Consider the following 27,026-nt stretch of genomic DNA (forward strand, 5'->3'; position numbering starts at 1 on the left):
ATGAGAGGATGCTCTGCATTGCCTGTGTGAACAATGCCACATACAGACTATTATTGCTTATCTTTTTGTGCACTAATGCCAAACAACCAATACTGGATTGAAAGTGGTTGTTTCATCGGTATTTTTTGCACCTGTGTTGTTGCCATCATTGATCGGGTCCGATGCGCCCTGCTGGTGCATTTGTTTGGAGGCTTCAGCAGGTAGCCATCTCTGCTTTTTTCTCTGTGATTTTTTTTGTCAATTTTCTGGAGGATTTTAAGTCCTCTTTGTGCGTCTGTGAGCTTTTACTCAATACCAAACCATGCCTATTAGACAAGTGGCAAGGGTTACATTGTATAACATCTGTAGAACTAACAATACAGATGTCTGCCAAATTTATATCTTTCCAGCTGCTTTCCCAAGGGTAGAATAATTGACAGTCTGGAATTACTGAAGCATTTTATCTATGCTGTGCTAATAGAGTTGGTGTAAATCAATTCACAGGATCTGATCCAGTGGCCATGTCAGTAATCTGTGGTTGCTGGGCGGGCGCTATGTGAAACGCCTCTTACATATTGACATCCATAGCTCAAGGTCCCAAGTGACATGCCGCAACAGTGACATTGCACCAGGCCAGCTAAGAAAAATGACGATAGGAGATGATTCTCAGGGGGCTCCCATCCAGTGGCCACAGATTATTGATATAGCCGACATACCTACCAGGTTCGATTTACACCGACTCTATTTACTACCATATTTATGTGAAGATCCTTTAAAGGGTTCTTTAGTACTTTATACTGATGGCAATAGATGATTGGGGGTGTTACATATCCGCCTCTATACAAAATGAATAGAACTGCATAATAAAGATGCTACCTCTATAGTGTTGATGGCGCTATGTAGTTTAGCTCGGCACCTGATCACTACCAGCCGCTGCCACCACCTAGAACAACTGACTGGTGGAGGTACCAGGTGTCTCACCCCCACCAATCTAATAAAAATGACCTATCCTAAGAGTAGGCAATCAATACAAAGTACTGGACAACCCCTCTAATAGTGGCACTGGTTCATTGTTCTCCCATAAATCAACTTATATTTTTCATCATATTTTTACTATATTCAGTTTTCAGGACATTTTACAGCAGGTTTGTCTTCACAATTTCTGTCTCAATTTTTTCCTCATTAGAAGTGTCAGATTACTGGTATTAACTAAATGTTGTTACTATCAGACAGTCGGTATCCAATCATGCATGTTATAAAACTTTAATAAGCTTAAACTGAATGATGTTGGGGAAAAGATTGAATATGTTTTAGCTCCCAAAATATCAGTAATCAGAAGAAAGTAGCCAACAGATGTGTATGGGTGAGTTAGGGGAGATAAGTGTTGCATGAATGAGCATTTGATGGATAGTTATCTCATCTTTAGAAATGTAAATTTACTTGTATTTGAGGTTTGGGACATAGCGGAAGATAATCTACACCCATTTACATCATTCTGTGGAGGTAATGGGATTCAAAAAATATAAATTTCTGTATTTTCACTGGATTTCTAATGACAGTATGGGTAACATTCATATTTAGGTAGATACACACATTAATACAGTTCACTGGTATGTAATTTTAGTCATTGTAGATTAATATTTTCTGTAACGTCCTTAAGTTTTTTCCCTAAAATTTCAGACAATGTCACATTACAATCCATTTTCAGTCACACCTTGGGAAATTAACTACAACACCAAAAAAAACACAGGAAAGAAAACGAATCAAGAGAAGTAAAAAAAAAAAAAAAAAAAAAAGGTGCAACCCATCCCACAACTCCCCCCAAACAAATGTAGATGGCTGTTACAATCTGATGTCAATAAAGCATGGTCCATGTACATTTGCATGTCGCTAAACAATATGAACTAAATGCAATGTTTACAAATCAAAGTTACAGAACTAATTCATTATAAGGATCTAAAGATGAAAACATTTATTAGTAGAGAAACTCCATGTGCTAGACAAATATGATCCATACCTACCATGATTCAGGCAAACAATAGATATATGCACTTTATGCATACGGATAATTTGATGTTTGAAGACCGACAGCTCCCTACTGAAACATTGACTTAAGAAAAGTGAAAATAAAAATGCCATAAAAAAGTCATGGTCCACTAGTGTGTATGCCTCCAGTATTGAGGTAATAGGTCCCCGAGTACCATACATCTTATGAAGACACCACAAAGTGTCATGTCCAGTAAAATGCTTATTAGAGCGCGGAGTGGTGAAATCACCTCCTTGGCCTACACTTCAGCAGCAACATAGACAATATGCCTTCACCTTCTCATTAGTGTAGCAGATTGCCATTGTAAAAATATAATCATTTAATGATTAAGATTAGAAAAAAAAAAAAAAGGAAAAAAAAAAAAAGTCTTATACAGTCTGTGAGAACGTCCGTGATTTCACTTCTGTGCCCCTTCTCCTCAGAATATTATACAGATGAGTAAATTTCAATTTGTCCATGTTTTTACTATAGACATTTAAGAATATTCCAAGTACAACCAATAATCCAGACCAAATATATCTGCAAAGGCAAGAAAAGAAGTGAGGACTTAATGTATATAATCCAGAGTAAGCAATACACAGTGCAAATTAGTACAAATCAGGAAACTAGATTAAAAACAGGGTCCAGTCTGTCCCAAGTTCATTGTTTGGTATAGAAATCAATGTGCATTACTCAATTTATGAGAAAGTTTGTTAGAACCCCTAAAACCATTATAACCAAAATATGAAAATACATACACTGCTCAAAAAAAATAGAAGGAGCACTGAAATACCACATCCCAGATATCACTAAATTAAATATTCCAGTTGCAAATCCTTATTCATTACATAGTGGAATGTGTTGAGGACAGTAAAATATAAAAATGACCAATGTAAATCAAAATTAATATCCCATTGAGGTCTGGAATTGGAATGATACTCAAAATCAAAGTGAAAAATTACATTACAGGCTTATCCAACTTCAGTGGAAATGCCGCAAGACAAGGAAATGATGCTCAGTAGTGTGTGCGGCCTCCATGCACTGCATGAGCTACCTACAACACCTGGGCATGCACCTGATGAGGTAGCGACTGTTCTCCAGAGGGATCTCTTCCCGGATCTGGATTAAAGCATCAGTCAACTCCTTGACAGTCTGTGGTGCAACGTAGAATTGGTGGATGGAACAATACATGATGTTCCAGATGTGATAGATTGAATTCAGATCTGGGAAACTGGCAGGCCAGTCCATAGCATCCTGCAAGAACTACTGACACATCAGCCATACGAGGCCTAGCATTGTCATGCATCAGAAGGAACCCAGGGCCTACTGCACCTGTATATGGTCTCACAATGGGTCTGGGGATCTCATCCCAGTACCCAATGGTAGTCAGAGTACCTCGGGCTAGCTGTGGGGCCCTCCAAAAAGATCTCTCCCCACACCATTACTGACCCACTGCCAAACCGGTCATGCTGGAGGATGTTGCAGGCAGCAGAAAGTTCTCCACGGCGTCTCAAGACACTGTCACATCTGTCACATGAGCTTAGTGTGAACTTGCTCTCATCTGTGAAGAGCACAAGGCGCCAATGTCAAATCTGCCAATCTTGGTGTTTTCTGGCAAATGCCAACCACCCTGGATGGTGTTGGGCTGTAAGCACAATATTCACTTGTGGACAGTGGGCCCTTTTACCACCCTCATGGAGTCGGTTTATGACAGTATGAGCAGACACATGGATGTTAGTGGCCTGTTGCTGAGCTCCTTCGGCCACCTCCACGTCTCATAGTGTACTGGCCTGTCGCCTGGTATCTGGTCCATGGTCTGCATACTGTGCTGACAGACACAGTTACCCTTCTTGCCACAACTCGCATTCATGTGCCAACCTGGATGAGCTGCACTACCTGAGCAACTTCTGTGGGTTGTAGACACCGCCTCAAACTACTGTACAGTACTTCTAGGGGTGAGAGCTATCCAAAAAAGATTGGAACACAGAAATGGTCTGTGGTCACCACTTGCAGAACCACTCCTTTTTAGGGGTTGTCTTGCTAATTGCCTATATTTTCTACCTGTTGTTTGTTCCATTTGAACAACAGCAGGAGAAATTGATTCACAATCAGTGTTGCTTCTTAACTGTACAGGTTGATTTCACAGAAGTGTGATTGACTTGGAGCCTACATTGTGTTGTTTAAGCATCTCCTTTATTTTTTGAGCAGTGTATATACATATATACACATAATTAAAATCCCAGGGGTGGGGAAGAATAGAGTCTTCTACTTTAGCATAATTTTAAGTCATCTACGCTATATGAAACATGTGAGGCTCATAAGTTTAGGGTGTCTTTGCGATAATTTCCAACATTACTACTTATTTAATCGGCTCTGGTGAAAGGTTAGAGAACTGCAGGGTCCACAAGGAGTCACTCAGTTTACCTTACTTTGGGAAACCCCTTGGCATTCTAATCTTTATCAATCAGAAGGGTTTAGGAAATGAAATTTGATGGGAATCCACAGATTGCCCCATGTTTTGGTAGGTGACCTGATTAAGTAATTTTCTCAACTACAAACTGAGTTTGGGACACCTACCCCCAAAATTTTATAAATACCTTCAGTTGAGACATGCATATCATGCACAGGGACTTATCAATTGGGTATGTGGCCCTCCAAGATAACAATGGGAACTAATGAGTTTGTGTAGCCCACAACTTTAAAAGTTTGGTAAATCAGCTGCTGCAGAACCACAGGTCGCAAGACCTAAAGAGGAAAATTAAATTGTTTTTCTGTGTTGCTGGTGGAGTCCCAGCAGGAAAAAAAATAAGTTGAAACAATGCGGTTTTAATATCGACGTGATTAGAAGTTATCAAATTTCTTCCTCAGGATACAACATGAGGAAGATTGTGGTTGTATCCTGAGGAAGAAGTTTGATAAGTTGAAAAAAAAAGCATCAATATTAAAACCGCATTGCTTCAACCTTTATGTCTCATGGATCCTTCCTGTGGGACTCCACCAGCAGTGCAGAAAAAACACTTAAATTTTCCTCTTTAGTACATACCAAAGAATATGATAGTACATAGAATTGCTACTTCACATAACCCTAGTGGTCTGATCTCCATATTAGTGCCTTATTTATTCTGGTTCTGGCGAAGTACCAATCACATTCTAAAATAAAGTGAGAAATTGGGACAACTGCAGCTTCTAGTCTCCCATGGAAACTATTGAAGCATGCAAAAAGTAAAAAAATAAAATAAATGTTTTTAAAAATATAAATAAAATATAAAAAAGTTAAAATCACCCCCCTTTCAAAATAAAACCATAAAAGAAAAAAAAAAATCAAACATACACATATTTGATATCGCTGTGTTCAGAATTGCTCAATCCATCAATATAAAAAAAGATTTAACCTGATCGCTGAACGGCGTAACGAGAAAAAAAGTCAAAACTCCACAATCCACTTTTTTTGCTCGCCGCTACATTGCAATAAAATGCAATAACGGGGGGATCAAAAGATCGTATCTACACCAAAATGGTATTATTAAAAACGTCAGCTTGGCATGCAAAAAATAAGCCCTCACCCAGCCCGAGATCACGAAATATGGAGACTTTTTTTTTTTTTTTTTACCAAAGTTTGGATTTTTTTTTCACCACTTAAATAAAAAAAAAAAGAACCTAGATATGCTTGGTGCCTATGAACTTGTAATGACCAAAATGGTAGGTCAGTTACAGCATTTAGTGAACATGGGAAAAAAAAAAAAAACTGTGGAATTGCACACGATATGTTAAAACCAATTTTGACTGAAAAATAAAAAAAGTTATGCCTCTGGGAAGACGGGGAGCAAAAAATGAAAACGCAAAATGGCCCGCAGGTTAAGGGGTTAAAATAAAAGGAAAAATGAAATATGTTGTATGACTTGCATCTCTTTTCAGACCTATTAAAAGGGGTTGTCCCATCATTTTAAAGAAATTAGTCATGATCATAAGTAAAAACAAGTACCTTTGCAACATCATTTGTTATAAAAATCCTTTCCGTTCTCGAGAACCGTCCTTACAAGCTCTTTCCAACAGAGCTTACAAAGGCTGCTCGAAAGTTGGCCAGATTGCGGTTCCGGACAGTTTCAGTGCCACTGCACTCCTCATATGCTGCAGAGGAAAAGCGGCCCCTGTCTGCAGCATCTGAGAGTGCACAGTTCGTGCCAGCAGGGTGACCATGCCGCTGGTAAGAACAGTCAACAGAGCAGAAGCATATCACCCCAAGAAAGCCAGGATAGTGGTGCGCTCCTGTTCAACGACATTAGAAGTACCTTTTAACTGTATTCTTTTAAATAGTTTGCATTGAAACCAGATTTAAAAATACTTACTGAATGGTGAAAGGTTTAGAAAAAAATAAGAAGGACAGCACAATGGTCATTGCCTTTCTTCCAGTTGTAACTGCAAAAATAACAAAAAATAAATGCTTTTCTCCAATACATCCATAGTGTATGCATATAATCTGAGGCTTTAATTTGAAACCATGTTATTGAAGAGTCTACTGACATGGCTCATAAAGCTAGGTTTACATGAGCTAATTACTGATCAATACAATGGATGTCAAGATAATAACCTAGGTGTATATATGAACGGTCTTTAAAAACAATCATTGAATTCTAGTTTCTTTACATTTTACAGTGTCCCAACTTTTTAAAATTAAGGTTATATTTCATGGTGATATTCTTTGTAAAATAGCTTTAAAGATGGAACATGCTCAAAAGGGATGTGCAGGCTTAGGGTTCAAGTCTGCAGTCACTAAATGACTGCAGATTTGTGAATCCTCGCATTGCGCACTGTCAGGATGCTCCAGTGCAAGGAGCAGATGGGTGCAGGACTACGAGCATGCGATTTGCATACATGTGGTCACGTGCTGACTAGACATGTCTGGCCTCACTCGATACACTTGTACTGAGTGAGACTGCGCATGAGTCGGCACGTGACTGCTTGTTTGCAAATCACATTGTGGTTGAACGGCCACCCATTAGGCAACGGAGAATTCCAACGGCTCACAATGGGAGGATACACAAATCTGCAGTCACATACAAAGACGGCAGCCTTGATAACTCTAGCTTGGACAATATCTTTAATATTGTATTTCTAGTAATACAAAATGTTTATATAGTGGAATTTCATTGTGTATGGTTCACAAGGCATATTCTTTTATATGGGAATAAAAAAAAGCAAAAAACAAACAAGTACCACCTTTTTCCAGAACATATCCAGATCTATCTGTATTATAAACTATACATATTTATAGAAAGCTGCTATTCATCTTTCCCTTTATCTGATTTCTTGGTCGCCACTTATCAAGAGTCGTGTTCATGTGTTTGTCAGCAGCACACATTTGTACGGGGATGGTGCATGAAGAAAATTACCTGTCACAGCAGCTAGAGCTCCAAAAATTTTAATCAATGCGAGAACGAAAGAAATCCCAAAATAGCCAGTGAGGGAGAAAAAGAATGCATAACCGTATGTCTGAAATGGAAACTAAAAAGAGGGAGAAGAGTCAGAAAAGTAATAACAAAGAATATATATTTTAAAATTTTAAAAAGGAGAAGAAAGAACCATCAGTTTCTGCTTTACCAAGCAAATCCTTATTGTGGCGAATATGAAAATTATATAATATACACACTCAAAATTGAAACACCAACAAGGAAAAGAAGTAGAACTATGGAAATCACACAGGTTATGCTCTTGAAGGGATCTGAACACAGTTGCCCAGAGCTGAAAGGCTACAGTGCTAACAACTGCGCAAATGAAAAAAAAAAAGGAAACAAAAAATTAAAAATATCCCGATTAATTCAGTATTAGCACTATGTGACATGAAGTAATACACGTATTTACACACCTGGGCTGCCATCTATGATGTTATTAATGGTTGCCTATGGAATGTTCTGCCATGATGAACGCAAGTCATCAAGATCTACTGGTGGCAGTTTTTTTTACAATCAAAGGTCTGTTTACCATACATTATGCCACTCCACAACATAATCCCAGGAGATGTGATAGTCTCTCATTGTGTTGCTCACATAGTCTGGCAGATTCAAAGAATGGTGTATAGTTATCCATTTTGTATCGCAAATGTAATTACGGTACTGTATTTTTGAGATTATAAGACGCACCCCAAATTTTGAGGAGAAAAATAGGATTTTTTTTTATAAAATGGTGGTGCTTCTTATAATCCATGCATCTTATTGATTACTGCGGGTGGTGGCTGCGGTGGAGCGGGGTCCCAGGGTCGCTGCTGGAGGAGGCAGGAGTGGGGCTGATGTTGCAGGCTGGGACAAGGGGGTGTTCCGATGTGCTGCGCGCCGCTGCATGTGCCCGGCGCTGCTTCGGGGGGTGTCCTATGCTGCTGCAGGGGTTCTGCCGACATTTTGTGAAAGGCCAAAGCCCCCTGCAGTTCCATGGTTTCCTGTGCGGTGGACTCCAGGAAAATGGCTGCAGGGTGACAGCACATGCGCAGATGGAGATCTTGGCACCAAGATCTTGGGAGAGGAGATCTCTGGGCTTTCACAAAATGTCGGCAGAGCTTCCCGCAGCATCGGACACCGCCACAGACTTCCTCATCCCATATCCGCAGTATAAGACGCACCCCCATTTCCCCCCCCAAATTTAGGGGGAAAAAAGTGTGCCTTATAATCCAAAAAATAGGGTAAATGCTACATACCAAGTTTACGTAGTCAAACAGGGTTTACACAACCCATCAGAAGGTGTTTGCACTTGACATGATGACAATGTAGGATAGAATGGAGGTTTCTACCCTTATTTTCTGTGCGCCGAGCTGATGTTTTTACTGATATCATTTTTGGGTAGATGTTTTGATAGCCTGTTATTGCAATGTTGCAATGATCCCCCCCCAAAAAAAAACAAACAACGGCATTTTAATTTGTTTTTCTCGTTACGACATTTACCGATTGGATTCTTTTTATATTTTGATTGGGCGTTTCTAAACGCAGCGATACCAAATGTGTGTTTTTTTCATAGTTTTATTTTGAATGGGGTGACAGGAGGGCGATTTTAACTTTTATATTTTTTCATTTTTTAACCCTTAGTGACGGAGCCAAATTTTTGAAATCTGACCAGTGTCACTTTATGTGGTAATAACTCTGCAACCCTTCAACAAATCCCAGTGATTTTGAGATGTTTTTTTCATGACACATTATACTTTATGATAATGGTAAATTTAGGTCAATATGTTTTGTGTTTATTTATAAAAAATATAAAAAATTTGAGAAAAATGTTAAAAAATTTGCAATTTTCTAAATTTGAATGATTATTCCTTTAACCATATGGTCATACCACAGCAAACCATTAATAAATAACATTTCCCATATGTCGGCCTTACATCAGGACCATTTGTAAAATGTTATTTTATTTTGTTAGCATTTTAACCCCTTTCTGCCATTGAACGTGCTATTCCATCCATGTGGGGTGGGCCTTACTTCCCAAGGACGGAATAGTTCGTCCAGCACGATCAGCCGCGCTCATGGGGGGAGCGCGGCCGGGTGTCAGCTGACTATCGCAGCTGACATCCGGCACTATGTGCCAGGAGCGGTCACAGACCGCCCCCGACACATTAACCCCCGGCACATTAACCCCCGGCACACTGCGATCAAACATGATCGCAGTGTTCCGGCGGTATAGTGAAGCATCGCGCAGGGAGGGGGCTCCCTGCGGGCTTCCCTGAGACCCCCGGAGCAACGCGATGTGATCGCGTTGCTGCGAGGGTCTCTTACCTCCTCCTCCCTGCAGCAGGCCCGGATCCAAGATGGCCGCGGCATCCGGGTCCTGCAGGGAGGTGGCTTCACAGCGCCTGCTCAGAGCAGGCGCCGGGAAGCCTGAATCTGTGCACCTCAGATCGCCGCTCTGACACAGTGCACAGCAAAGTGTCAGATCGGCGATCTTACACTATAACATGATGCCCCCCCTGGGGAAATGTTATAGTGTAAAAAAAAAAATATTCACATGTTTAAAAAAACATTCCCCCCCAAAATAAAAAAAATATATATATTGTTCCTACACTATGTTCCAAATTATTATGCCACTGACATCTTTATCGGATTTTCCTAAATGGTTGGTGCAAATGACAGTCAGTCTAATAAAAGTCATCACCCATTAGATTATACATCGAATTTTATTGAAGAAACCTCCCAGTGATAACAGCATAATCTCCAAAATGAATAAAAACTCAAAATGCACTGTTCCAAATTATTAGGCACAGTAGAATTTCTAAACATTTGATATGTTTTAAAGAACTGAAAATGCTCATTTGTGGAATTTGCAGCATTAGGAGGTCACATTCACTGAACAAACAAGCTATTTAACTCCAAAACATCCTAACAGGCCAAGTTACATGGTAACATAGGAACCCTTCTTTGATATCACCTTCACAATTCTTGCATCCATTGAACTTGTAAGTTTTTGGAGAGTTTCTGCTTGTATTTCTTTGCACGAAGTCAGAATAGCCTCCCAGAGCTGCTGTTTTGATGTGAACGGCCTCCCACACTCATAGATCTTTTGCTTGATGATACTCCAAAGGTTCTCTATAGGGTTGTGGTCAGGGGAAGATGGCGGCCACACCATGAGTTTATCTCCTTTTATGCCCATGGCAGCCAATGAGGTATTATTTGCAGCATGAGATGGTGCTTTGTCATGTATGAAGATGATTTTGCTCCCGAAGGCACGTTTCTGCTTTTTAAACTTGGAGGAAAGTTGTCAGTCAGAAACTCTATACAGTATACTTTTCAGAGGTCATTTTCACACCTTCAGGAACCTTAAAGGGCCCTACCAGCTGTTTCTCCATGATTCCAGCCCAAAATATGACTCTTCCACCTCCTTGCTGACGTTGCAGCCTTGTTGGGACATGGTGGCCATCCACCAACCATCCACTACTCCATCCATCTGGACCATCCAGGGTTGCTCGACACTCATCAGTAAACAAGACTGTTTGAAAATTAGTCTTCATGTATGTGTGGGCCCAATGCAACCATTTCTGCTTGTGAACACTGTTTAGGGGTGGCCGAATAGTAGGTTTATGCACCACAGAAAGCCTTTGAAGGATCCTCCACCTTGAGGTTCGAGAGACTCCAGAGGCACCAGCAGCTTCAAATATCTTTTTGCTGCTTTGTAATGGTATTTTGGCAGCTGCTCTCTTAATCCAATGAACTTGCCTGGCAGAAATCTTCCTCATTAAGCCTTTATCTGCATAAACACATCTGTGCTCATAAACAGCCACAAATCTCTTAACTCTACGATGATCACGCTTACGTTTTCGGGAAATTTCTAATTTTTTCATCCCTTCACCAAGACATTGAACTATTTGATGCTTTTTGGCAGCAGAGAGATCCTTTTTCTTTCCCATGTTACTTGAAAATTTTGACCTGCTTAATAATGTGGAACATCATTTTTAAGTAGTTTTCCTTTAATTAGAATCACCTGTAAAACCAATTATCACATGTGTTTAAGATTGATTTCAGTGATACATTGAGCCCTGAGACACAATATCATCCACTAGTTTATTTGAAAAACAAAACAATTAAATCTTTATGACACTTAAATCCAATTTGCATAATAATTTGGAACACAGTGTATAAATACATTTCTTTATCTAAATAAAAAAAACAAAACAATAAAAGTACACATATTTAGTATCGCCGCGTCCGTAACGACCCGACCTATAAAACTGTCCCACTAGTTAACCCCTTCAGTGAACACCGTAAAAAAAAAAAAAAAAGGAGCCAAAGAACAACGCTTTATTATCATACCGCCAAACAAAAAGTGGAATAACACGACGGATATAAATAGCCTTGGTACCGCTGAAAACGTCATCTTGTCCCGCAAAAAACGAGCCACCATACAGAGTCATCAAAGAAAAAATAAAAAAGTTATAGTCCTCAGAATAAAGCGATGCAAAAATAATTATTTTTTCTATAAAATAGTTTTTATCGTATAAAAGCACCAAAACATAAAAAAATGATATAAATGAGGTATCGCTGTAATCGGACTGACCTGAAGAATAAAACTGCTTTATCCATTTTACCAAACGCGGAACGGTATAAACGCCTCCCCCAAAAGAAATTCATGAATAGCTGGTTTTTGGTCATTCTGCCTCAGAAAAATCAGAATAAAAAGTGATCAAAAAATGTCATGTGCCCGAAAATGTTACCAATAAAACCGTCAACTCGTCCCGCAAAAAAGAAGACCTCACATGACTCTGTGGACCAAAATATGGAAAAATTATAGCTCTCAAAATGTGGTAACGCAAAAAATATTTTTTGCAATAAAAAGCGTCTTTCAGTGTGTGACGGCTGCCAATCATAAAAATCCGCTAAAAAACCCGCAATAAAAGTAAATCAAACCCCCCTTCATCACCCCCTTAGTTAGCGAAAAATTAAAAAATTACAAAACTGTATTTATTTCCATTTTCCCATTAGGGTTAGGGCTAGGGTTAGGGTTAAGGCTACAGTTAGGGTTGGGGCTAAAGTTAGGGTTGGGGCTAAAGTTAGGGTTTGGATTACATTTACGGTTGGGAATAGGGTTGGGATTAGGGTTAGGGGTGTGGTAAGGGTTCCCGTTCGGATTAGGGTTTCAGTTATAATTGGGGGGTCTCCACTGTTTAGGCACATCAGGGGCTCTCCAAACGCGACATGGCGTCCGATCTCAATTCCAGCCAATTCTGCGTTGAAAAAGTAAAACAGTGCTCCTTCCCTTCCGAGCTCTCCCATGCGCCCAAACAGGGGTTTACCCCAACATATGGGGTATCGGCGTACTCAGGACACATTGGACAACAACTTTTGGGGTCCAATTTATCCTGCTACCCTTGGGAAAATACAAAACTGGGGGCTAAAAAATAATTTTTGTGGGAAAAAAAAGGATTTTTTATTTTCACGGCTCTGCGTTATAAACTGTAGTGAAACACTTGGGGGTTCAAAGTTCTCACAACTAGTGTTGAGCATTCCGATACCGCAAGTATCGGGTATCGGCCGATATTTGCTGTATCGGAATTCCGATACCGAGATCCGATACTTTTGTGGTATCGGGTATCGGTATCGAAACAACATTAATGTGTAAAATAAAGAATTAAAATAAAAAATATTGCTATACTCACCTCTCCGACGCAGCCTGCACCTTACCGAGGGAACCGGCAGCGTTGTTTGCTTAAAATTTGCGCTTTAACTTCCTTACTTGAAGTCCCGGCTTGTGATTGGTCGCGCGCCGCCCATGTGACCGCGACGCGACCAATCACAGCAAGCCGTGACGTAATTTTAGGTCCTTCAGGATTTTAAAATTACGTTCCGGCGTTGTGATTGGTTGCGTCGCGGTCACATGGGCGGCGTGCGACCAATCACAAGCCGGGACTTCAAGTAAGGAAGTTAAAGCGCAAATTTTAAGCAAACAACGCTGCCGGTTCCCTCGGTAAGGTGCAGGCTGCGTCGGAGAGGTGAGTATAGCAATATTTTTTATTTTAATTCTTTTACACATTAATATGGTTCCCAGGGCCTGAAGGAGAGTTTCCTCTCCTTCAGACCCTGGGAACCATCAGGAATACCGTCCGATACATGAGTCCCATTGACTTGTATTGGTATCGGGTATCGGTTTAGATCTGATACTTTGCCGGTATCGGCCGATACTTTCCGATACCGATACTTTCAAGTATCGGACGGTATCGCTCAACACTACTCACAACACATCTAGATGAGTTCCTTGGGGGGTCTGGTTTCTAATATGGGGTCACTTGTGGGGGGTTTGTACTGTTTAGGTACATTAAGGGCTCTGAAAACGCAATGTGACGCCTGCAGACCAATCCATCTAAGTCTGCATTCCGAATGACGCTCCTTCCCTTCCGAGCTCTGCCATGTGCTCAAACGGTAGTTCCCCCGCACATATGGGGTATCAGCGTACTCAGGACAAATTGGACAACAACTTTTGGGGTCCAATTTCAACGGTTACCCTTGGAAAAATACAAAACTGGGGGCTAAAAAATAATTTTTGTGGAAATTTTTTTTTTTTTTTATTTTCACGGCTCTGCGTTATAAACTGTAGTGAAACACTTGGGGGTTCAAAGCTCTCACAACACATCTAGATGAGTTCCTTAGGGGGGTCTACTTTCCAAAATGGTGTCACTTGTGGGGGGTTTCAATGTTTAGGCACATCAGGGGCTCTCCAAACGCAACATGGCGTCCCATCTCAATTCCAGTCAATTTTGCATTGAAAAGTCAAATGGCGCTCCTTCGCTTCCGAGCTCTGCTATGCGCCCAAACAGTGGTTTACCACCACATATGGGGTATCGGCGTACTCAGGACAAATTGTACAACAACTTTTGGGGTCCATTTTCTCCTGTTATCCTTGGTACAATAAAACAAATTGGAGCTGAAGTAAATTTTTTGTGAAAAAAAGTTAAATGTTCATTTTTATTTAAACATTCCAAAAATTCCTGTGAAACACCTGAAGGGTTAATAAACTTCTTGAATGTGGTTGTGAGCACCTTGAGGGGTGCAGTTTTTAGAATGGTGTCACACTTGGTTATTTTCTATCATATAGACCCCTCAAAATGACTTCATTTTTTTTTAGGGACCACATCTCATTTGGTGTTGTAAAAATGAGAAATTGCTGGTCAACTTTTAACCCTTATAACTCCCTAACAAAAAAAATTTTGGTTCCAAAATTGTGCTGATGTAAAGTAGACATGTGGGAAATGTTACCTATTAAGTATTTTGTGTGACATATCTCTGTGATTTAATTGCATAAAAATTCAAAGTTGGAAAATTGCGAAATTTTCAATATTTTTGCCAAATTTCAGTTTTTTTCACAAATAAATGCAGGTAATATCAAAGAAATTTTACCACTATCATGAAGTAGAATATGTCTCGAGAAAACAAATGTCAGAATCACCAGGATCCGTTGAAGTGTTCCAGAGCTACAACCTCATAAAGTGACAGTGGTCAGAATTGTAAAAATTGGCCTGGTCATTAACGTGCAAACCACCCTTGGGGGTAAAGGGGTTAAAGAGATTTAAAAATGTAGCAGCAATTTTTCATATTTTTCAAGGAAATTTACAAAATTTATTTTTTTAGGGACTTATCCATGTTTGAAGTGACTTTAGGGGTCTCATATTGGGAAACCCCCAAACGTGATACCATTTTAAAAACAGTACCCCTTGACATATTGAAAACTGCAGTCAGGTAGTTTATTAACCCTTCAGGTGCTTTACAGGAATTAATGCAAAGTGGTATGACAGAAATGAAAATGTGTATTTTTACCTCCTAAATGTCTCTAACTTGTGAACAGATTACTATAGCAGTCAGACTCTAAGGCCACTATTTGGTCATGAATTGCCATGGTAAACATCAGGACCACACACTCATGATCTGAGGGCACCAGTTTGGATAAAGAGGAAGCCCCTACACTCTGTTAACCATTTATAATGATGTAGTCACTATTGACAGCAGCATCTAAGGGGTTAAACAGATTTTGATGGGGCAAACAGTGATTGTGGCTGATACAGCAAGTTGTCAGCTATAGTGGACAGCAGGCAGCTGCTGGATTGTCACCTGTATGGGGAGGCTATTCTCTTATATCTCAGGTCAGTTAAAAGACGTATTGGCTGTCATTAAGGGGTTAAAACTTTTTTACTTTTTACTTGCTTCAATAGTGTCTATGGAATACTAGAAGCTGCGATCATCTGATTGCCTGTGTTACACATAGCAAGGCTTCAGAAGTGTGTTTATATATACTTACTAGATGGTGGCCCGATTCTAACGCATCGGGATTCTAGAATATGCATGTCCACGTAGTACATTGCCCAGCCACGTAGTATACTGCCCAGCCACGTAGTATATTGCCCAGTCACGTAGTATATTGCCCAGCCACGTAGTATAGTGCCCAGCCACGTAGTATAGTGCCCAGCCACGTAGTATAGTGCCCAGCCACGTAGTATAGTGCCCAGTCACGTAGTATAGTGCCCAGTCACGTAGTATAGTGCCCAGTCACGTAGTATAGTGCCCAGTCACGTAGTATAGTGCCCAGTCACGTAGTATAGTGCCCAGTCACGTAGTATAGTGCCCAGTCACGTAGTATACAGCACAGAGCCATGTAGTATACACTCACCGGCCACTTTATTAGGTACACCATGCTAGTAACGGGTTGGACCCCCTTTTGCCTTCAGAACTGCCTCAATTCTTCGTGGCATAGATTCAACAAGGTGCTGGAAGCATTCCTCAGAGATTTTGGTCCATATTGACATGATGGCATCACACAGTTGCCGCAGATTTGTCGGCTGCACATCCCAAAGATGCTCCATACAAGGCAGGATGGATCCATGCTTTCATGTTGTTTACGCCAAATTCTGACCCTACCATCCGAATGTCGCAGCAGAAATCGAGACTCATCAGACCAAGCAACGTTTTTCCAATCTTCTACTGTCCAATTTCGATGAGCTTGTACAAATTGTAGCCTCAGTTTCCTGTTCTTAGCTGAAAGGAGTGGTACCCGGTGTGGTCTTCTGCTGCTGTAGCCCATCTGCCTCAAAGTTCGACGCACTGTGCGTTCAGAGATGCTCTTAGGCCTACCTTGGTTGTAACGGGTGGCGATTTGAGTCACTGTTGCCTTTCTATCAGCTCGAACCAGTCTGCCCATTCTCCTCTGACCTCTGGCATCAACAAGGCATTTCCGCCCACAGAACTGCCGCTCACTGGATTTTTTTTCTTTTTCGGACCATTCTCTGTAAACTCTAGAGATGGTTGTGCGTGAAAATCCCAGTAGATCAGCAGTTTCTGAAATACTCAGACCAGCCCTTCTGGCACCAACAACCATGCCACGTTCAAAGGCACTCAAATCACCTTTCTTCCCCATACTGATGCTCGGTTTGAACTGCAGGAGATTGTCTTGACCATGTCTACATGCCTAAATGCACTGAGTTGCCGCCATGTGATTGGCTGATTAGAAATTAAGTGTTAACAAGAAGTTGGACAGGTGTACCTAATAAAGTGGCCAGTGAGTGTATAGCACAGACACGTAGTATACTGCCCAGTCACGTAGTATATTGCCCAGTCACGTAGTATATTGCACAGCCACGTTGTATATTGCCCAGCTACATAGTATATAGCACAGAGATGTCGTATATATGTTGTATATAACAGAGTCCACGCAGTATGTAAACACAGCCCACGTAGTATATAGCAATGTGGGCACTATATGCGTGGTTAAAAAATACTTAAAATAAAAAATAAACATATACTCACCTTCCGAAGGCCCCTTGAAGTCCTAGCGCCTCTGTGTGGTGCACGGGGCAGCTTCCGGTCCCAGGGTTGGTATGAGTGCAGGACCTGTGATGACGTCGCGGTCACATGACCGTGACGTCATGGCAGGTCCTTCTCGCATAGCATCCTTGGCACCGGAACCTGCTGCTTGCACTGCCGAGGGCAGCGGGCGACGTCGGAGGGTGAGAATAACCTTTTTTTAAAATTATTATTATTTGAAACATTAGATCTTTTTGGTCACACAGGGTTAATAGCAGTGTTAACGGAGTGCGTTACACCGCGGTCCCGTAACGCTGGCATTAACCCTGTGTGAGCGCTCGGCGATGACTGTAGGGCAGTAAAGCAGCGGCCATTTCACTGCCAGATTATGGCCGTTGCGTATTGGTCGTGGCAATGGTCGTGGGCGTTTTGCCACGACCAATCAGCGACTTGGATTTCCATGACAGACAGAGGCCGCGACCAATGAATATCCGAGACACACAGACGGAAGTGACTCTTAGACAATTATATAGTAGGTATTGAAAATTATATACTCGTGTATAAGCTGAGTTTTTCAGCTGAAAACGCCCCCCTCGGCTTATACACAGAGAGGGAATTAACAGGGGAGGCATGCAGACAGGGGCAGGGACGGGGCAGCATTCATACCAGGACAGGGACGGGGGAGGCATGCATACAATGACAGGGAAAGGGGAGGCATGCAAACAATGACAGGGACGGGGGAGGCATGCAAACAATGACAGGGATGGGGAAGGCATGCATACAATGACAGGGATGGGGGAGGCATGCATACAATGACAGGGAAAGGGGAGGCATGCAAACAATGACAGGGACGGGGGAGGCATGCATACAATGACAGGGATGGGGAAGGCATGCATACAATGACAGGGATGGGGGAGGCATGCATACAATGACAGGGATGGGGAGGCATGCATACAATGACAGGGATGGGGAGGCATGCATACAATGACAGGGATGGGGAGGCATGCATACAATGACAGGGATGGGGAGGCATGCATACAATGACAGGGATGGGGAGGCATGCATACAATGACAGGGATGGGGAGGCATGCATACAATGACAGGGATGGGGAGGCATGCATACAATGACAGGGATGGGGAGGCATGCATACAATGACAGGGATGGGGAGGCATGCATACAATGACAGGGAAAGGGGAGGCATGCAAACAATGACAGGGAAAGGGGAGGCATGCAAACAATGACAGGGATGGGGAAGGCATGCATACAATGACAGGGATGGGGAAGGCATGCATACAATGACAGGGATGGGGAAGGCATGCATACAATGACAGGAATGGGGGAGGCATGCATACAATGACAGGGATGGGGGAGGCATGCATACAATGACAGGGAAAGGGGAGGCATGCAAACAATGACAGGGACGGGGGAGGCATGCATACAATGACAGGGACGGGGAAGGCATGCATACAATGACAGGGATGGGGGAGGCATGCATACAATGACAGGGATGGGGAGGCATGCATACAATGACAGGGATGGGGAGGCATGCATACAATGACAGGGATGGGGAGGCATGCATACAATGACAGGGATGGGGAGGCATGCATACAATGACAGGGATGGGGAGGCATGCATACAATGACAGGGATGGGGAGGCATGCAAACAATGACAGGGAAAGGGGAGGCATGCAAACAATGACAGGGATGGGGAAGGCATGCATACAATGACAGGGATGGGGAAGGCATGCATACAGGGGCAGGGACGGGGCAGCATTCATACCAGGACAGGGACGGGGGAGGCATGCATACAATGACAGGGAAAGGGGAGGCATGCAAACAATGACAGGGAAAGGGGAGGCATGCATACAATGACAGGGATGGGGAAGGCATGCATACAATGACAGGGATGGGGGAGGCATGCATACAATGACAGGGATGGGGAGGCATGCATACAATGACAGGGATGGGGAGGCATGCATACAATGACAGGGATGGGGAGGCATGCATACAATGACAGGGATGGGGAGGCATGCATACAATGACAGGGATGGGGAGGCATGCATACAATGACAGGGATGGGGAGGCATGCATACAATGACAGGGATGGGGAGGCATGCATACAATGACAGGGATGGGGAGGCATGCATACAATGACAGGGATGGGGAGTATTGCAGACAGGGACAGGGAGTATTGCAGACAGGGACAGAGAAGGGGGAGGCATGCATACCAAGACAGGGAAGGGGGAGCCATGCATAGCAGGACAGGGATGCGGGGACAATGCATACCCGGCTTACACTCGAGTCAATAAGCTTACCCAGTTTTCCGTGGCAAAAGTAAATGCCTCGGCTTATACTCGGGTCGGCTTATACTCAAGTATATACAGTATATATACACCCACACCCCTCAATAAAGAAGTCGTGACATCAAGAAGGTGTTAGATTATATCTCTACACACACATTTCCCAATCGTTTTTTGTTGTTAATCTCTTAATGTGATGTCTGTCGCCTTTAAAAGCGCATTCATCTTACAGCCCCCAATAATCCAGACAAGGACAAAATATTTGAAAGGATATAGGGTCTGATGCACTCTGGTCTAGGTGTAAAATGAGAAAAGGTGACATTATAAAATGAATGCACGCGGTAAATATACAACCCGAGTAATGTATTAATTCTGAATAAATAAAACATGCCATTACAGTGTTTTTTTTATGGAAGGAAAAAAATTATTTCTGAAGTGAATATACGGCTTGAAGGTAGTGCCTATTCTGCAGCCTCTGCATAACATGACATGTATATTTTATGCTGTCATGCACTATTGCTTTGCATTAATACAGTTCTCAATCGTATACCAGTCAATTCGTTTCCTTTTTTTTTTTTTTTTTTTTTTTTAATCAAGCTGCTCTATTTCCGTACTCACCTTGGAACAGAATGATACAGCGGGAGTCAATCCACTGGTAACGGCCAAGCCTAGTAAAATGTAAACAAATCCTATGGAATATGAATACAGAACCTGAAAATAATAAAAGGGAAAATACAGTTCATTCACAATGATGTGTCTCACAGTCCATAACAAGCTATATAGAAATAGGTGTGCATAAGCTTTGTTAGAAAACCACATAGGTAAGAGAATGCTCTTTTATTATATTAAGGATGGTGCCAGCATTAGATATCTACTATTTCTGTATTGGATAAGCAAACTGTGGGAGTTACAACTCTGGGGTTCCCCATAATCACTTATTCTCAATCTGCCTGTGATGCCATGTCTACTGATGTTTGGGATCAGAAGATATCCTACACCGTCTTACGGATTAGACTTCACACGCCTAGGCAGTGGTGGGCAACATGTAACCCTCATGCCCCCTGACTCCATATGCATGTCCTGGTGTCTCATCGCACACTCTCCTGTAAGTATACAACACTATGCCACACAGTCATACACATGTATACAGGGTAGAAGAACATGCACAGGGGCAGCAGAGGATGCACATGAAGATCATGTACAGATCTCATACATTGATAATTTTACCGATAGCGTTATACCCAGTTTGGTCTAAGCATCATAAGCACCTTAAATAGGCATGTTCCCATTATTGCAGATCTTTATCATATAGTTTGGGATGTATATTTTGTTTATTATTCACATTTTATTAAAAAATTACACAATGTTTTTACAAAGATCAGTAGAACACAGATTTTCAGTGTTACATTGTATCATTATATATTGTTATACAATGAGGTTATATATACTTTAGAATATCTGCCATTCTAATATATTATATTATGTTATAATAATTAGTTTGTATGTGTAATGACCTTACCTATATAATTTAACCTGGAATGATCAGATCGCAAGTGTTCATAAAACCAGAAATTGCCATATGTTATCTCTCAGGAGTACTCCAATGGTAGGCCTGGAACATTCAACCAGGGTCCCCAGATGGTGTCAAATTTCTTGATTGCTTTTCTCTTTCTATATACCCCTTTTTCCAACCAAATAATATGGCTTAGCTTACTTATTAACTCATTAAGGCTATGTGCACATGTCCGGAATTGCCGCGGAAATTTCTGCGGCAATTCCGCAACTGTGCCGCGGGTAAAACGCATGCGGAATTGGCTTGCGTTTTCCCGCTAAACATTAGCGTTTTCCAAGCGTAATTAGCTTGCAGAATGCTAGCGTTTTCCAAGCGATCTGTAGCATCGCTTGGAAAACCGATTGACAGGTTGGTCATACTTGTCAAACATAGTGTTTGATAAGTGTGACCAACTTTTTACTATTGATGCTGCCTATGCAGCATCAATAGTAAAAAGATACTATGTTAAAATTATTTAAAAAAAATAAATTGTGATATTCTCACCTTCTGGCGTCCCCGGCAGTCTTCCCTGCTACTCGCAATGCTTCCGTTCCCAATAATGCCTAGCGGCAATGACCTCAGATGACGTAGCGGTCTCGCGAGACCCACATCATCACAGGTCATTGCCGCAAAGCATCACTGGGAACGGAAGCATCGTGAGGAGAGGGAAGGCTGCGAGGGACGCCGGAAGGTGAAAATATAATGATTTTTTATTTTAATTATTCTTTTTTAGCAATTATATGGTTCCCAGGGCCTGAGAGAGTCTCCTCTCCTCCACCCTGGGTACCAACCGCACATGATTCGCTTACTTCCCGAATGATGGGCATAGCCCCGTGCGGGAAGTAAGCGGATCAATGCATTCCTATGTGTGCGGAATCCCCGCGATTCCGCACAAGGAATGAACATGCTGCTTTTTTTTTCCCGGAATGTGATTCCGCAGCCGAAAAAAACGCAGCATGTGCACAAAAATTGTGGATTGCATTCTAATAATAGCATGCTTAATGTATGCGTTTTTTTCACGGTTTTATAGCGAAAAACCGCGAAAAATCCTGAACGTGTGCACATAGCCTAATTGTCAGTAGTTGAGCCAATGTAGTGCTACAAGTTTGCGTGCTTGATACAATGTTTACGAAAGACCTATAGACATCGGAGTTTGGGATTGATTAGTAGGATTCTGATTGCGAGGAACCGCAGTTAATCTCAAGAGTAGAAATCCATTGTTACCAGTGTGCAATAGACTGGTAACCACACAAGCACAGTTATCTACAGTAGCATATAAAAGTTTAGACACCCCTGGCAAAAATTACAAGCTGTGATACTTTCAAAAAGGGGGTGCTACAAGGTACTAACCATGCAGGGTGCTGCCCAGCTTTTGCATCGGCCCATTTTCCTTTTTGTAATTTTTAAGACGTAAAAGATGAAAACGTTTGCATACCACTGTATCTGCCCTAAAAGGGTAATGCTGGAGATGTCCCTAGTCTGTATGGCCCGCTTATTATCCTTTATAGTGGTTCACTCTGAAGGAGGAGATCCCAAGAATAAACACATTGACAATAAAAAAAAAAAAAAAAGTTATGGACTATATTCAAGCCATTCTTTTTCCTAGACTCAAGTAATGTGAATTACATATTAATGTGAAGTACCCCTTACCATTTCGGAGTTAGATCCATTGTGTAATTTCATAGCTTTTTCTTGCACATTTCCTATTACAGCATCGGCACAAAGAGCAAGAGAAATGAGCAGCACACCTTGAAACAGCAAAAGAACAAAATCAATCTAGCTTTTACCTGTTATTACACTTAAAACATACAAAACAGGAGTACACACTCCATACACTGTTACCTCTAGAACTGCGGCTACGTAAAAAGGTTGTCCACTACATTATATAATGCCCCCATCGAATTAAACCTTGTAAATAAGTCTTTTTGTAAATACATACTGCTGCCATATGTGCCTGTGAGTAGCGCCATCGCTGACCGCTCAGTCCGCATTACGTGACCCAGCTGCAACTACCACGGATATCCACCGATGTCACGTCAAGTTCCGAAAACCCTTCAGTCACCCAGGCATGAGCCAGTCGCAGGCCCCCTCCCCAACTGACTGGGATTGGGCGGAGTTTCATGTCACATCACAGCCCAGTATCCAGCGTGCTTGCAGCCAATGAAAGCCGAGGAGAGAGGGAAAGCGAGCGCTTGATACTGGGTTGTGACATGTGGTGAAACTCCGCCCACAGCCCAGTGAAGCAAGGGATTCTGGACCTTGACGTGACATCAGTGGATGTCAGTGGTGGCTGCAGCCAGGATCACGTGATGCAGACTGAGCGGTCAGCGATATCGGCTGCTCAGAGGCACATATGGCAGCAATATGTATTTACAAATACTTACTTACAAGGTATAAATCAATGGGGGCATTATAACATGTAATGTTTTACATGGTATAAATGTTGCTGTTTATATTTTGTTTCTGAGATATGGCCCCCCTCTTTGCTGCATATAAATCAAGTCCTGTTCATCAAAGGGGCATGGTCCTCAAGAAGACAACCCATAGAAAACAGTTTAGAGGATAATGAAAAAATTTGCCAAGAATAGATTTATATAATACAGCCCTTTCTTCCATTTTGTGTATATCAGGAAAAAAGAGGTGCAGAAACAATAGATTAACGGTAGATTTAGGAATAAAGCTGCCTTTACATCAGGTAAAAAAGATTTATATTTATGGCAAGTGACAGGTCTTCTTTAACCCCTTAAGGACCGCTGATATGTCTTTTAACAGCGGCAGTTAAGGGGCCTTCTTCCTCAGCACCGTTAAAAACCAGAGGTTGCAGTTAGGCTTAGGGTTGTGGCTAAGGTTGGGCTAGGGTTAGGAATAGGGTCGTGTTGGGGATAGGGTCATAGCTAGAATTGGGGGAGGTTCCACTGTTTACGTACATCAGGGGGTATCCAAACACGACATGGCGCCACCATTGATTACAGACAATTTTGCGCTGAAAAAAGTCAAACGGTGCTCTCTCCCTTCTGAGCTCTGCCATGCACCCAAAGAGTTGCTTTGGGGTACCAGAGTACTCAGGAGAAATTGCACGACAAATTTTGTGTTCCATTTTCTCCTGATACCTTTGTGCAAAATAAAAAAGCTTGGGTCTAAAGTAAATTTTTTGTGAAAAGAGTAAAATGTTTATTTTTTCCTTCCACATTGCATTTGAAGGGTTAATAAACTTCTTAAATGTGGTTTTAAGAACCTTGAGGCCATGTTCACACTTTGCGGTTTTTACAGCGGATCCGCGGCGATTTTGATGCTGCGGGTCCGCAGCAGTTTCCATAGCGTTTACATTAACATGTAAACCCTATGGAAACCGCAAACCGCAGTGCACATGCTGCGGGAAAAACCGCGCAGAAACGCAGCGGTTTAAAACCCGCAGCATGTCACTTCTTTGTGCAGAATCGCAGCGATTCTGCACCCATAGAAATGCACTGAACCGCTTACTTCCCGCATGGGGCTGTGCCCACGTTGCGGGAAGTAAGCGGATAATGTGCGGGTGGTACCCGGGGTGGAGGAGAGGAGACTCTCCTCCAGGCCCTGGGAACCATAAATAGTGTAAAAAAAAAAAAAAAAAAGAATTAAAATAAAAAATGATGTTATACTCACCTCACAGCGTTGCCCGCGGCCGTCTGGTCTTCGGTTTGCTGTGCGAGCAGGACCTGTGGTGACGTCACGAAGGTCCTTCTCGGCACAGCCGCCGGCAGCACCGAGGAGATCCGGACATCAGAGGGTGAGTATAACCAATTTTTATTATTTTTATCATTACTATTGATGCTGCATATTGCTGCATATGCAGCATCAATAGTACAGGAGTAATCCCGCAGCGGAAACCGCGGAACAAACCGCGATAAATCTGCAGGGATAACCGCAGCGGTTTTGCCCTGCAGATTTATCAATTCCGCTGCGGGATAAACCTGCAGAGCACACCGCAAAGTGTGAACATGGCCTGAGGGTGCAGTTTTTAGAATTGTGTCACTTTTGGATATTTTCTGTCATATTGACTCGCCAAACTCACTTCAAATGTGAGGTGGTCTCAAAAAAAAAAAAAAAAAGTTTTGTAAAATTTGTTGGAAAAATGTGAAATCGCTGATCAACTTTTAACCCTTATAAAGTCATAACAAAAAAAAAAAAAATGTTTCCAAAATTGTGCTGATACAAAGTAGACATGTGTGAAAGGTTATTTATTAACTATTTTGTGTGACATGACTGACTTAAGGACACAAAAAAGTACAATATGTCACGAAAAAACAATCTCAGAATCAGTGGGATTCTGATGAAGTGTTCCAGAGCTATAATCTCAAGGTGACAGTGGTCAGAATTGTAAAACTTGGCTTGATCATTAAGGTCAAAATTGGTTCGGCCAATAAGGGGTTAATGGGAGCATCATTATTAAAGTCCTACGACAAAGGAAATTTATAATACCGACACATAAAATTAACATGTACAAAGTAAAATTCTCAGTGTTGGCTCTGCCTAAGCGCAGAGGAAGCAATGGAAGTCCTCTTCCAGGCGGGGGTTTATGATAAGAATATCGGTACGAGACAGCATAAGAGTATGCTTTGTTTATACTAGCTGAATAGTTTTGCTCCCTTTAGGCAAAAATGTCATCTGAATAGATTTGTCCCTCACAATGTTCAAAGGAATCTGATTAAATTATGTAAGTAGAGCTTCAGCTGGAATCAGACTAGTTTATGTATCAATGTTTCTGAGAAATTTATGAGTAAAAGTCAAGTGAAGTCAATTTGGCATTTAGTAACTAGCATCCAAACTGCTACCCTTAGGCAACCGAATCCTTAAGAATTTTTCATTTGAAAGTTAATATAAAATAGAGAAAGTAGTATGTTTTCTGAAAGCCTCGATGCCTGCAAGACTTTTGCTGGTTTATGCATTTATCCATGCATATGCTAGTGTCAATACTCATTTAACATATGTTACCCTAATACACTGCCTTTGCAAAGAATAATACGTTGTAATAAACTCCAGTTCACAGCCTTCTTTTTCCCCCTTCTTATTGTCTGTTCTGCTCCACTTTTATATGCAAAAAGATACGCTACTGTGACTAGTTACTTTTGTTAAAATTGCATGGTGAGAAAATCCAATTATTGATATTTGCATACATTTCTGTACACATCTCATTTGAAGTAAAGTCATAGATTTAATTTGCATTTGAGACAAGTACAGTAAAATGACGACAGCCATACATTTTTGGAAACAGAAGTAAAAAAATATATATATATATATCTGCATAAAGCTAATTGTTTAAATACAGCTAAAATGAGTTATTGAAAAAAAAACCATATGGTTTTATAAAGCATTACATATACTGTAGAATTAACAGATTTACTTTAATCCTATATATTGTTCGACCAAAAGGCCATAATAAAACACACAGGAATCAATGTGAAAGGAAATTTGACTAGAACATGTTGGGCCTATGTGTGATAATAAATTATATAGACCTGTATTATTATAACTTACAGCTATCTAAAAACTCCAGGTATTGTAATCTTTTTAATATAGTCCATTGCCTTAATTTCTTTCTTCTGTCTGAAACATCTTGCTGAAAGATCTGTTTTAGCCGCCTAGTTCATGCTCCTTTAGTAGCTGCTTGGAACTGCACTTCTACCAACAACATGTACTCAAACACTATTTACAAAGACTCCACATATCAGCATGAATGGAGGAGCAGAGGAGCTCATACATGGAGTACATTTATAAAGAGGCTTTGAGTATGGATTATTTCTAGAGATGTAGTTCAAAGTCATTACAAAAGGAGAATGCATTTAAAACCGCACTATATGGATAACAGCAGAATACAGTTTATGTTAAAGGGAACCTGTCACCCCCCCCCCCAGGCGTTTTTAACTAAAAGAAAAGT

At 41.4% G+C, this 27,026-nt stretch overlaps 1 protein-coding gene across 3 annotated transcripts in view; it reads right to left on the reverse strand.

The window, feature by feature from the left end:
• Positions 1–236: 236 nt before the first annotated feature.
• The window catches only part of SLC35B3 (solute carrier family 35 member B3), a 157,402-nt gene continuing 130,612 nt past the window's right edge, over positions 237–27,026 (reverse strand). The window contains exons 6-10 of one of the 3 annotated variants that reach the window (XM_077269841.1): positions 22,763–22,860; positions 20,179–20,271; positions 7,396–7,507; positions 6,352–6,421; positions 237–2,545 (exon numbers count right to left, since the gene is read on the reverse strand). In XM_077269841.1, the coding sequence (XP_077125956.1) occupies positions 2,395–2,545; positions 6,352–6,421; positions 7,396–7,507; positions 20,179–20,271; positions 22,763–22,860 (524 nt within the window). In that variant the 3' untranslated portion in view covers positions 237–2,394. The remainder of the gene's footprint in view (positions 2,546–6,351; positions 6,422–7,395; positions 7,508–20,178; positions 20,272–22,762; positions 22,861–27,026) is intronic. The other 2 variants (XM_077269842.1, XM_077269839.1) reach the window with 2 other exon arrangements.

Source organism: Ranitomeya variabilis, chromosome 6 (genome assembly GCF_051348905.1).
Source record: "Ranitomeya variabilis isolate aRanVar5 chromosome 6, aRanVar5.hap1, whole genome shotgun sequence".
Classification (NCBI taxonomy): Eukaryota; Metazoa; Chordata; class Amphibia; order Anura; family Dendrobatidae; genus Ranitomeya; species Ranitomeya variabilis.